Source organism: Haliotis asinina, chromosome 9 (genome assembly GCF_037392515.1).
Source record: "Haliotis asinina isolate JCU_RB_2024 chromosome 9, JCU_Hal_asi_v2, whole genome shotgun sequence".
Lineage (NCBI taxonomy): Eukaryota > Metazoa > Mollusca > Gastropoda > Lepetellida > Haliotidae > Haliotis > Haliotis asinina.
Window position 1 is genome coordinate 18,158,902 of NC_090288.1, and position 12,162 is coordinate 18,171,063.

The 12,162-nt window shown below is 42.2% G+C and overlaps 1 protein-coding gene across 4 annotated transcripts in view; it reads right to left on the minus strand.

The window, feature by feature from the left end:
* Positions 1-12,162, minus strand: part of LOC137295527 (neuroglian-like) — a 39,860-nt gene that overhangs the window by 8,922 nt on the left and 18,776 nt on the right. For all 4 annotated transcript variants that reach the window (XM_067826908.1, XM_067826906.1, XM_067826907.1 and 1 more), the window contains exons 10-19: positions 9,062-9,243; positions 8,358-8,736; positions 7,811-8,181; positions 6,350-6,587; positions 5,798-5,931; positions 2,527-2,740; positions 2,246-2,368; positions 1,709-1,891; positions 1,163-1,282; positions 454-612 (exon numbers count right to left, since the gene is read on the minus strand). In XM_067826908.1, coding sequence (XP_067683009.1) covers positions 454-612; positions 1,163-1,282; positions 1,709-1,891; positions 2,246-2,368; positions 2,527-2,740; positions 5,798-5,931; positions 6,350-6,587; positions 7,811-8,181; positions 8,358-8,736; positions 9,062-9,243 — 2,103 coding nt within the window. The remainder of the gene's footprint in view (positions 1-453; positions 613-1,162; positions 1,283-1,708; positions 1,892-2,245; positions 2,369-2,526; positions 2,741-5,797; positions 5,932-6,349; positions 6,588-7,810; positions 8,182-8,357; positions 8,737-9,061; positions 9,244-12,162) is intronic.

Sequence of the window (12,162 nt, forward strand, 5' to 3'; positions counted from 1 at the left end):
TAATGTTATGCATAGTAATAATTTTGAATAGTCCCTTGCCAACACATTTTATGTTGTTTAAATGTATTTAGTATTAATGCATAACTTTATTTAGTCACGATAATGTGGCACACATACTAATGATAAGATGCCAAATTATTCACTTGATATCAAAATAGTTCAAGGGTGAGTGAGTGAGTAACTTTGATGTCATGCTGCTTTAAGCAATATTTCAGCAATATCATGGCAGGGTACACCAGAAATTGGCTTCACACACTGTACCTATATGGGGAACCAAACTCGGGTCTTCAGCATGACGAGCCTTAACCACAAGCCTACCCCACTAGCCTGTTTCAAGGTACCAACTAAAGGGTGTTTTATGTCAAACGATTTTTTGTAATTAGATAAAAGGGTAGTAACAAATTTGGAATGGCTGGCTTTGTTAGTGTCATGGTTGTTACAACCATTACTCACCGACTCCAAGGGTGGTGACCTTTTCAATATAGGACTCTGTCCGCTGCTTGCCATTGGTTGCCACAACACGTATGTCATACGTGGTTCCTGACTCGAGATCAGTGATGTTCTTAAATGTGTTGACGACTTCATCTGTGGAGCGCTGCCACTCAGGGGCACCTGCAACCCAAACATGGGAGCTTGTGTATTGTGAAGAAAGCTGAGAACACCCATTACAAACAAAATATTGTCACATATTCAGCACTGCAGCAATACAACTTCCCAGGATGTTAGGGTTAGGTTAACTTAACCCAACCTAACATAACCTATCCCTAACCATCTTCAATTGCGTAAAGGAGTATCATGACCCATTTTTAAAGTTTGAGGTGCTGCATTGTGAAGGTAGGCCTGCCATTGTTGTTGACTTGAGCAGTGAAAATATATTTGTCAGGATCACAGATAAATAGAAAAACAATGTATTTGAAACTATCTTCAGCATATTTAACCCACTAAAACATTGTCAACACCACATGGTTGATGAATATTTCCACTTCATCAACATCCATGATCATCCTGATAGCCTGTCTGTCCTCACCTACTACCCAGTCAGGAAATATAACTGTTAATGCTCAGAACACGAAGCTTCCCAAAGTGTATGTCAAACCCATGCCACAAATATTTTGAGTTTGAAGAAGAAATCTGGGATGCCCTGTTAGCCACTAGTGATTACCTTCCTTTCGGTACTCCACGAAGATGACAGTCCCGGACCTAGCATAGGGGTTCACCCACCACGTCACGTTGATGTTGGTTTCCCCAATATTGGAAATAGTGTAACGTGGGGCCTCTGGACCTATAACATAAACAGGGAGATTGATCATCAACATAGCAACAACTTGGCCACTAATCAGTGATGTTGCAGAAAGAATTTGGCCACTAATCAGCAATAGCTTGGTCACTAATCAGCGATGTTGAAGCAACAACATGGTCACTAATCAGCAACATGCCAAGAACGACTTGGTCATTAATCAGCAATGTTGCAGAAACAATCTGACCACTAATCAGCAACATAACAGCAACAACTTGGCCACAAATCAGCCACCTAAGAGTGATGTTGCAGCCATAACCTAGAAACTAATCAGCTAATGTGATCACTTACCTATTAATTATCACCAATATAACAATGCCTAAACATTCACATGAGCATGCATGACAAATGGGGACAAACCTGTAATTTTAAAATCAGTCAAGGATTCAATATCATGTGTCATGAACTCACTTCCAGCTTTTGATGTTGTCAGCTCAATGAAGTACCCGTCCCCACGACCTACTGAGGTCCGTGCCCAGATGTACACTCTATACTTTGTGCTAGGAAGGAGGCCGCTCAGGATCTCAGATGTTTGAAAGCGATTGTTGATCTGTGGCTCTCTGTCTTGCATCTTGCCAAGGTCAAGGCCAGACACTGTTCAAGAACAACACTCTTCCGTTAAGCCCTCCAAGCTATCACATGTCATTTACAATTAATATTAGAAATAATATACTGGTTTACAAGTACTACATCTGCAAAATTAGTACTGAAATTATTTTCCGGGTAGGTGGAAATTCTATGAAAACATAAGCTTCTCTTTGGGTGACAGCTGTAATGACATTCACCAATAGCTCACTTGAAGCTTAGTGACAATCAATCCACTGTCCATGTTTGCACATATCATAAACAACATCTTGCAATACTTGGAAAGAGGTTTTCCCTAATGTCATTATGCACTACTGTTCTGTATTTGAACAGCCTCTACATACATTAAGAACAGACCAGTACCTATCTGGTAGCCAATGTCATATCCAATGATTTCTCCATTTTCATCCATTGGAGAGCCCCATTCAAGGTTGAAATGATTGTCACCAATGTTGCGAAACTTGAAAAACTCAACTGGACCAGGAACTGAAATAGATTTCAAACTCAAAGGTTTTAGGAATGAAGTAAATATGCATGATTCATAACCAAAATCCAAACCGTTTCACACTATCATTTACAGGCGTCGGGGTATCTACCATTTGCTTTACACTCACAAATATAACAAAGGAATATTTATTCCATACCTCCTTCTTTTGTGCGGAACTGTATGATGTCAGTCGGCCGGCCAACATAGTAGTTGTTCATAACCGCAACCCGTGCCTCCAGATATGTGTATGGGAGAAGGTTGTCCACTGTGGCAGAGATTTCATTACCAACACGACCTGCTTCGACTTCCTCCGGGCCTATGTCCCATTCCCTCATCGTGGTCTCTCGGAGATTACGGCGCCAGACTTGCACCTATCATCACAATAAACAGATTAGTTAGACCAGCCTTTCAGATATTGATTCACAAAACTTAACACAGCAAACTGCTGTAATCAATATTGTTAAAATCTAAATATCTTAGATATTTAAATACTTTATATTGATATTGACCTCAAGCTTCGCTTAGTTGGAGATCTGACAGAACTGAATTGCAATTCAATCTTGAATGGCTACCTCACAATCGACGACTGTCATGATACGGAAGTATCTGGATCTGGTCCTCCAGCTTTTAACATAGCGACTAGTTCGGAGATCTTTGAAATCCTCCTATCTCCTCTGACAGCTAACACTGAATTCAGTGCTGATAATTAGGTGCAGATGTACCAGAAGCAACAGGCTCGTTGTAACATCGTCTGCATGTATGTACGAGAGGAGGTGCCTTTGTAATGGACGTAGCATCAGACACCCCCTGCATGTCAAGTCCTGCGTCGACGTCAGAAGGCCCAACAGAGACTGCCACTTTGTGCGGCGCAACAGTTCTGACAGTGTCCTCCTTACGAACCGGGAAATATTTCCCCATTTGTCGAGGGGGATCCGAACACGATCGTACTGTGTCTGGAAGAAGCCCCCGATAAACACCAACTCCTGCATGGGCTGTAAGTGTGACTTTTCCTAGTTGATCAGCCATCCTAACTGTTCTAGGAGACAAATGGCAAAGTCTAGCTGTCTGTGTAGCAACTGAGGTTCAAACTAATTGAGCAGAAAGTCGTCTATATATGGGTTGAACTCTATCTGCCTGAGATGAAGAAAATGACCCATAGGCATCGTGATTCTGGTAAACAGCCACGTTGAATGCTGCCATGTTGTGTATCATGCATAACTTATCGGAGACCTTCTTGGGAATGAGGAAGACCAGAGAGCAGAACCCTGGCGAGAGGTGTGGGTCCAGTACTTCCTCGATGGCACATTTCCCTAACAACACTTCGATGTTGTCCCTCAACAACTGGCGTTGCGCTTCCAGATACGCCCGTGTCGCCGGCTGAGACGTCAATGGTGGAGGCTGTATGACCGGTATTTTGTAGCCTTTTTTTAAGAATTCTGGTAACATAGGGATCCTTGAGGATGGACCAGTTCCTCCATAAGATGCCCAGTCTCCTGCCTACTGGTGTAGGGTACACTGGCAAAGCTGGGGGCGGGAGGTCCCAGTCGTGACAGATGACACCCTTAACACCTTGAATACGGACACTTCCCCGTCCCTCTACCGGGGGTGGCAGGGCCGTCCCTGGTTGTGTCTGCCGGTTTATGATGCTCTGTTGTTGCGAAGCCGTGGCTGCGACCTCTAGCAAAGGCCAATCTGACATAAGCTCTCCTGGGAATGTAATGTCTCTTGCCTCTGCCACGAGTTCCCATTTTATCTCAAAATGCAGACAAGAGGGCTTCAAATGCTGACAAAGATACCTCTGTGTTCGTTAATTCTGCATGTTCTTTATACCCATCCCTTCCCGAAAAGGTCTTGAGATGAGAAAGGAGTTCTAATAAGAAGCTGTTTAAACTCCTCCTGCCATGAGCATGCATCCAAGAAACCCATCGATCGAGATCGGCAAGCGGATGTGCTCCTCCCTCTGTGTCGTCCCTGTAATATCGGGGATAAGTGGAGGAGCCCTAGTCAAAGGAGCAGCCTGTTCTAGGGAGGCGCCTGGCGTCACTGATGGGGTAGGCATAAGTAGCGCCCTTAGAATCCGTTGCACCTCCGGGTGTGTAAGAGCGTCAAGTTTCGCCAAATCCACCCAACCTCCTGGCTGTGTGGTATCCGCCAACGTCGGCGTCGGAATAGGCTTAGGCATCGGCATTGGTATTGACATTGGCGTCAGAATTGGCGTCGGCATCGTGAGCGCAGAATGATTCTGATTCAGTGATGTTTCCCCTAAAACAGCAGTGTCCAACACCACTCCAGATATCAGCAAAGTGGACTGCTCCGGTGTACATGATAGAGATAATCTTGAACCCGACAAGGATGCAGGAAACCAAGACATTTTCCTTAATTTCTGTGTCTTCATCTTCCTCACTACCGCCAAGTATATCTTGAATTCCGGAATAGACCGACTTGAGCACACTGCACGCTACAGGAGGGAGTAGAATACAGCAACACAGTCCAGACAGTACAGGTGTGGATCTTTGCCGGACTTCGATCCTTTACAAACTTCACAAAAGTGGCGTGTCATGCACAACAACTGTAAAGAATCGAAATAACAATGTGATAATAAGGGTAGAAGAAAAACACCCCTTACCACGCAATGGACTGTTCCACTCCCTGTGCAACAGCATACTTGCAAAAGACAAGTGAAATAGCTGCCATTTGAAAGAGAACAGCCAAATTTACACTAAATACCGTGCTAAGTAATATAAATCGTAGATACCACGGACAAAAGTTATCAGTAGATGCAGTGCATTAACAAAAGAAACCGATCCGGTTACAAATTATGGAGGCAACAACAAATTGGGAGACACGCTAAAGTGCCTCGTCATGGTAGCCGACAAGAGTACAATAACGTAAATATATGTTAAAATTGACACAAAGATTGAAAAATATACATACCACACACAAAACCAGGAAAGGAATCAGAGTAAAGGCGTAGGAAGATGAAACTTTATTAGCTCTGAAAAAATTTCTTGCAACCCAAACATGTCTCAATCAGACGACGCTTGAAGTAAAAAGAAAAAGTTCTCGTGGAGTCTGTGCGCATGCGCAATGGGGAGATCCAGATACTTCCGCATCATGACAGTCGTCGATTGCGAGGTAGCCATTCAAGATTGAATTGCAATTCAATTATGTCAGATCTCCTACTAAGCGAAGCTTGAGGTAATATGCTATAGACCTATGGTAAGGGAAATAAGAAATTTTAAATATAGTACAGTGAGTGAGTATAGTTTTTATGATGCTTTTAGCAATAATCCAGAAATATAACGTCAGGGTACACCAGAAAAGTACTGTGAAACAAACTTTGTCTGGGTCTTCAGTATGTGAGAAACTGCCACCTTTTCAAACATAATTCAAGTTGTCATGTTCACAACTTTTATTTGTCTACTAACTTTGAATCCTCTGAACTCTCCATTTATTGAAGTAGCCTCGACCCCAACAACACTCATGTCAAAGTTCCAAGACAAGGTGGCCCTGGTGTCCTCAATTTGTTTTGCCTGAAGATTAGTTGGCACTACACCAGGAACTGAAAGAGAGTACAAGGGATTTTTATTGGATAATATACTTTCTGAAACTGTGGCATGTGATAAATTCAGCACCATGTTTGGTGAATGTAGGTTATTATCATATTTAACATGCATCGCTGTTACAGTGATACACTATGTAAACATTACTTACAATAAGCCAGTTGAAAGTAACAATCATCAACTATTTTATTCTCAAAATGTAAAAAGTCAAATAAATCATTTAAGAGACAATACAGGTACAAACAGTGTTGAAATAAGACCGTCATCGAAATATCTGTTGTCTAACACGTGATGTTAGAAAGATTTTATAATGCTTTTACCATCTTCTACTGAGCCTTATAATTTTCACATCTGATCCAAAAACAAAGTTTCTGTGAGGTCAACAGACAAACAGAATACCAGAGAGATGAAACTCACTCTCTTCTCCCGAGAAGCCAGTGAAGACAACAGCATCTTGCTGTGCTTCTCCCATACTGTTCTTAGCTTTTAGTGTGATTTCATAAGGCCTGTAGACATCTGAGGTTGCATATATGAAATGATCGACAGTCCAATCATCTATTGGCTTTGTCTGTATCTGGGAGTCTGGATCGCCTTCCCGTTTGAACTGCAGGATATACTGGAAGCCTGGACCATTCTGCTGGATCTGGGGCATTGTCTGGTACAAGAAACAACAGTGAGACATACAGTATATCCATTGCTTACAACAGAAACTCTCTAGACTACTGCTTCAGCTGCAGAGGCAACATCATCTGCAGCTTTCAAAAGAATTGTTCAGGAACTTATTCACAAATTTGGAAGGATATAAGCAGCTGTTGTCATAAGGCATTCATAGTGACTTTGACCTTTTCTATAACTCAAGGGCTGTTAATAGAGCTCTTTTTGTGTATGTGCCATGTCTAGACAAACCTTGTTACAGTTTGTATAAACATGATAAAGCTTACATTTTGCATTTGATATGAGAAAATCGCAAATAGAGTGCATTTCTTATTAGCTTTTACATCATAAATATGCTACACAATGCTTTCAAAAAGTTACAGTTTGTATTCATATTAACTTACTGGGAAATATATATAATAAAACATCCAAACAGTAAATTTGTATAAAGTGCCTTGATTGATTATAAGATTCCTCATGTAACTAAGGGATTCAAGATATGTAAGTGTCAATAAAGCAGACATTGAGTTTCCTATGTGCCCGAGTCTCCTTATCACAATCAACATTGGGTTTTTATTACGTAAACGAGTAAATTATTTACTTGTTTATGTACACAACCAAGATTAGACTACTGCTCATACTCCAGGCAAGCATGCTGTTGCAAGCTCCGTGAACCTATTCACTGCACATGCATTATGAGTGCAGCACAGCATAGCTGTTGAAACATTTTGGTTTCACCACTGTTACAGTCTTCAAGTTAGAATAAATATCATAGCTATGTACAATCTGTGACAAGTTTAACAGTTACCAAAAAATGCATCTTGTCTTTAACTAAGGGCAAGTTATCACTGAACATAAGTACGTAATATTAATAATGGTGAGGACTTTTTTAAAAATACAGAGCCATACCTTTATCATTAATGTAGTAACATAAGGTACATTTACAAATAGAATGGATCCAGGGTTCATGCAGGGTTTGTGATGCCTGAGATACACAGTATAAGCATTTATGGATTTAACTGCCAACAAACGTGTGAGTGAGTGGGTACTGTTATATGCCTCTTTCAGCAATATTCCAAGAATATCACATGGGGCAAAACCATACATGGGCTTCAGCATGACGCTTGGAAACTTTAACCATTAGGCTACCCAAACACCCAAACATGATCCATTTTGCATGGAGACTTTTCTCTTATAAAAGAAACAGCAGTATGAAGCACTCACAGTCCATTCAATATGGAGTTCACCCTTCCTATCACCAATAGTCCGGAGATTTTCTGGATGATGGAGAGGTCGAGCTGGGTTAGTCCTGCAAATCTTGACGGTGGGGAAACTTGGATCACTCTCCCCAATCTTGTTGTAGGCCAGGACACGGAAAGTGTAGTTAGCATAGGGTGACAGCGTGATGTTGGCACTGGTCTTCTGGGATGGCACTTTCAAGGCATAGATCCACTGGTCTGGGCTGAAAGTGGTATTGTACTGCACAATGAAGTACTGGACAGGAGCGTTGTTGTAGCTGCCTGGGGTCCAGCGGATGGTGGCGTTGCCTTGCTCACAAGACTCTATGCGGGTATTAACTGGGGCATCAGGACGGTCTGGAATGTATTAGGATAATGCATTTGAGGGAAACTCGGTATGACACATTACCACGTCACTTTGAATATGAACAAAATAATCTCTCCAAATGATGTGTGCAAATAGGAATTTATCCTGAATCCCAAAATCATTATTTCCATATTTGTGACCCCTGTATCTGTACTAGTCATCTCACCTTTGACTGTCAGCATGGCTGAAGCTGATGATTGGTCTAGACCATTGGTAGCAATACAGGTGTAAGTGCCTGAGTCACGGACAATGGTGCCACTGATGGTGAGCGAGTTGTCCTGGTTGTTGGTGGTCATCCTTTGGTCATTGGCAGTGATGTCCTTATTGTCCTTCATCCACTTGATTTTCAGGTTCTGAACCTCTTCAGGGTCAGTCGTCCCAGAACATGTGAACTTGGCATCCTGGTCAGCATTGACTTCAAGGTCAAGAGGTCGCTGCTCAATCTGAGTTTTGCGCCGGACCATCAGAGTACCACTAGCATTTTGACTACCATATATGTTCTCTGCAGCACAGAAAAAATTCCCAGCATCAGCCAACACCACCATCTGAAAAACAAGGAAACAGTCAGGGGCAAATACAACAAAAAGTCTTGTTGACAACATGTTGTTGTGTTTGTCATCTCAGTGACATAAATAGCACTTTTCAGTGTGATTAATTCAAGGAATACATAATAGTCAATCAAAATACAATCTTTCAGCTTTGAAAGGCATCATATTTGTAAGAAAGATGAAGAGATCAAATGATCTGCAACAATGAAAACATGTTTATAGTTGCTGCTTGTGCCATCAGAGATTTTCTTATCAGATCAAGTTCCACCACAACATGACTTGGAAGACGTAAGCATTTTAAATTGAAACAGAATGTAATTACCTCTATATGCAAATCCCCATTGAGTAAAGTCCGATACCTCCCTCCTGTGATCTGCCGCCCTTCTTTGAACCAAGTGATCTGTGGGTCAGGCTTGCCAGTCGTCCGACATGTCAGGTTGACAGACTGGCCTTCTGCAGCCACCACTTGAGCGGCTGGAGGCACCATGATAGTTGGGGCTTCAGCTGGCAATCACATGTAGTATGTATAATTACAAACAACATCTTGATAGTTATTGCAGGTAGTCCACTAACACAGAAAATGAATTGTGATTTGAAAACAATAAATCAGAATTAACATAGTTACTTGATGTATAATATGGAAATGTTAAATGATTACCTAAACAAGACCTACCCTCTTAGAATCAGTAGCGACCACAAAAAACTGAAGTCTCAGAACTGATTGTCTAGGCAGCATAGTTTGTGTTTAAAAATTGCTAACTGGCGACTAAAATATCAAGCAAAAGAAAGAAGAACACACATTTGGAACCAACAGAAAATCAAAAGTGCCAGCCCATATTCACAAAGATTACATGTAACAGGTAAAACAACAAAAGTAGAGTTCTTCAATATGGTCACCAAAAGCATGAGCAGTCCGAGACGCAACGTGTATGCAAGACGGCCTATCGTCTCTTGTTCACGAGATGGTGCGCTCCACGGTACTAACTGAAGCGCTTCCCCCTAATTAATTCAACCACCATGGAACCACCTCGATTGGGTGCGAACATGATGCAGGTTAATTAAAGCTTCCCGTAAAATCCCCCGGGTGGTGGGGTACTTGACAGTCATGAATGAGGTATTTCGATCTCAGATGCCACACTTTCGTCATTTGCACTCAATAGATTACAACTTGCAGAATACAAGTTGTTTGTCCGACAAAATATTCACAATCATCCTAGGTTGATGCATACTGGGCTACTCTATTTTTCGATTTTTTCGGCACGTGAAAACATCGGGAAAAGTAGAAATACCACGCCCAGGGTCGGCTGTTTACATATGCCAATTACACAAAAATCAATTCATCGGTCATGAAAAGGTGATTTATTAGGGATCCTTGCTGCTAAGCAGGACACTATTGTAATTGTGTTTGTTTTTTATTATTATTATTATTATTATTATGTTTTACAGAGTAAGATTGAAATGCAGCAGAGAGGGTTCAGGTGATCCTGGCACAGTCAGGCTGGTAAAGCTCATCATCAGCTCAGGGCCCTCGCTCCCTCTACACGCAGCCCAGACAGCGAATGGGACTTCTCCCAGGAAACACTGCCTAGTCGAACCCACCAAGAACTTTCCGGAGAATATGAAGGCTCCCCAACACTGCAGCCTTCTGCATTACCCAGATTGTCAGAAGGGCTGTGCTCCCGGTGGAGAACCCGGGCACTCTCCTCATCTGCGCTAAGAGATCAGGAGGTACCAAACCAAGGGCACCGAGAACAATGGGGAGCCTGACGACAGTGTACTTGGGATGCAAGCGAGACCTTTCAATTCAAAGGCGAGGTCCGCATGCTTTTCCTGAATCTTGCCAATCACATTGCTGTCAAAAGGGACAGAAAATTCAATGATATAAATAATTTCATTGGTTTTATCAAAAAGGACAAGATCAGGTTTGTTGGCTGGAATTCGTCTCAGGCTGTATATTGGCCTATTCCAGAGAAGCTTAAAAGCATCATTTTCCAGGACGCCCTGGACATGTTCAGGGTCGTACCATGGATGGACCTCGGAGTCAAAGCCACAGGCATGGCGGCGATGATAAGAAAAGCAGCGAGCCATGCCATCATGTCTTTTAAGATATGCAGTTTGTGCCAAGGAAGGGCATCCACTGACAAGGTGTTGGACAGTCTCTGTGAATTCATTGCACAGACAACATTTCATATTGATATTTTCTTTAAGAATAACATTCTGGCGATTGCGAGTGGGAAGTGACTGGTCCTGAGCTGCAAAAAGAAAGCCCTCAGTTTCACATTTGAGACCAGCCGACTTCATCCAGGCGAAGGAGTCGGTTGGATTGCTGTTCTGTTCCACACACTGCATATACACACGATGCAGTGGCTTCTCAGAAAGCTTCTCCACAAAGGACCGACTCTGGGCAGACTTGGTGAAGGACTTCACCTGGTTTACTCCTATCACTGTACCATCCAGCAGTACATCGCCATCAACAAAATCAACGTCAAATTTCAAATTGTGTCCAACAACTTTGGCACGCTTAAAGTAGCTGTGGAATTCCTTGCTTTCATCATGAATCTTGGCGTGCATCACCAGAGGATCATCTGACAAATAAATATGTACAAAAGTACACAATAAAATTCTGTCATGAAGAGCTTGCACATTAATCAAACCCCGACCTCCAGATTTGATTGGCATATATAAATGATTAAGAGAGGAATGATGGTGATGTGCTGTGTTATCAGACATGATCCTTCTGGGTCAGTTGGTCAAGACTCTGGATGTCTTGTTTTGTCCAATCAAGTACTCCAAAGGAATAGGAGAGAACTGGTACAGCAAAAGTATTGGTGGCTTTGACCTTGTTTCAAGCATTTAGCTCGGACCTCCAGATTTTCTTTAAATGAGATTTATACTCCGCACTAAGTTTATCTTGAATCTGGGCATTCTGGAGCTTGTCTCGAACTTGCATTCCAAAATATGTGTAGGCCTGATCTTCCACAAGATGCTCAATAACTCCTCCCTCTTGTAACTTGACCGATCCATCATTGGTTACCTTGCCATGTTTCAAATGAAGAGTATTACATTTGTTGAGTCCAAATGTCATGCCAAAATCAATAGAGAAGGACTTGACAAGGAGAACCTGTTCTTTCAAATTGGTATCTCCTTTGGCAAGGAGCTCGATGTCATCCATGTAGAGGAGATGAGTAAGAGGTGTTGGGGATCTGTGCTGAGGAGGCCTGGGATGGTAACCCTCCTCCCTATTGAGCAGAAAACTCAAAGGATTTAAACACAGACAAAAAAAAAAGGACTAAAGGAGTCCCCCTGGAAAATTCCCCTTCTGATTGGAATAGATTCTCAAGTCTGCACCTCTCCTTGCGAGTACATCTCAAGTTGAGTCGACCAGTAACTCATTAAAGACTTGAGTAAATCAAGTAGTCGCTC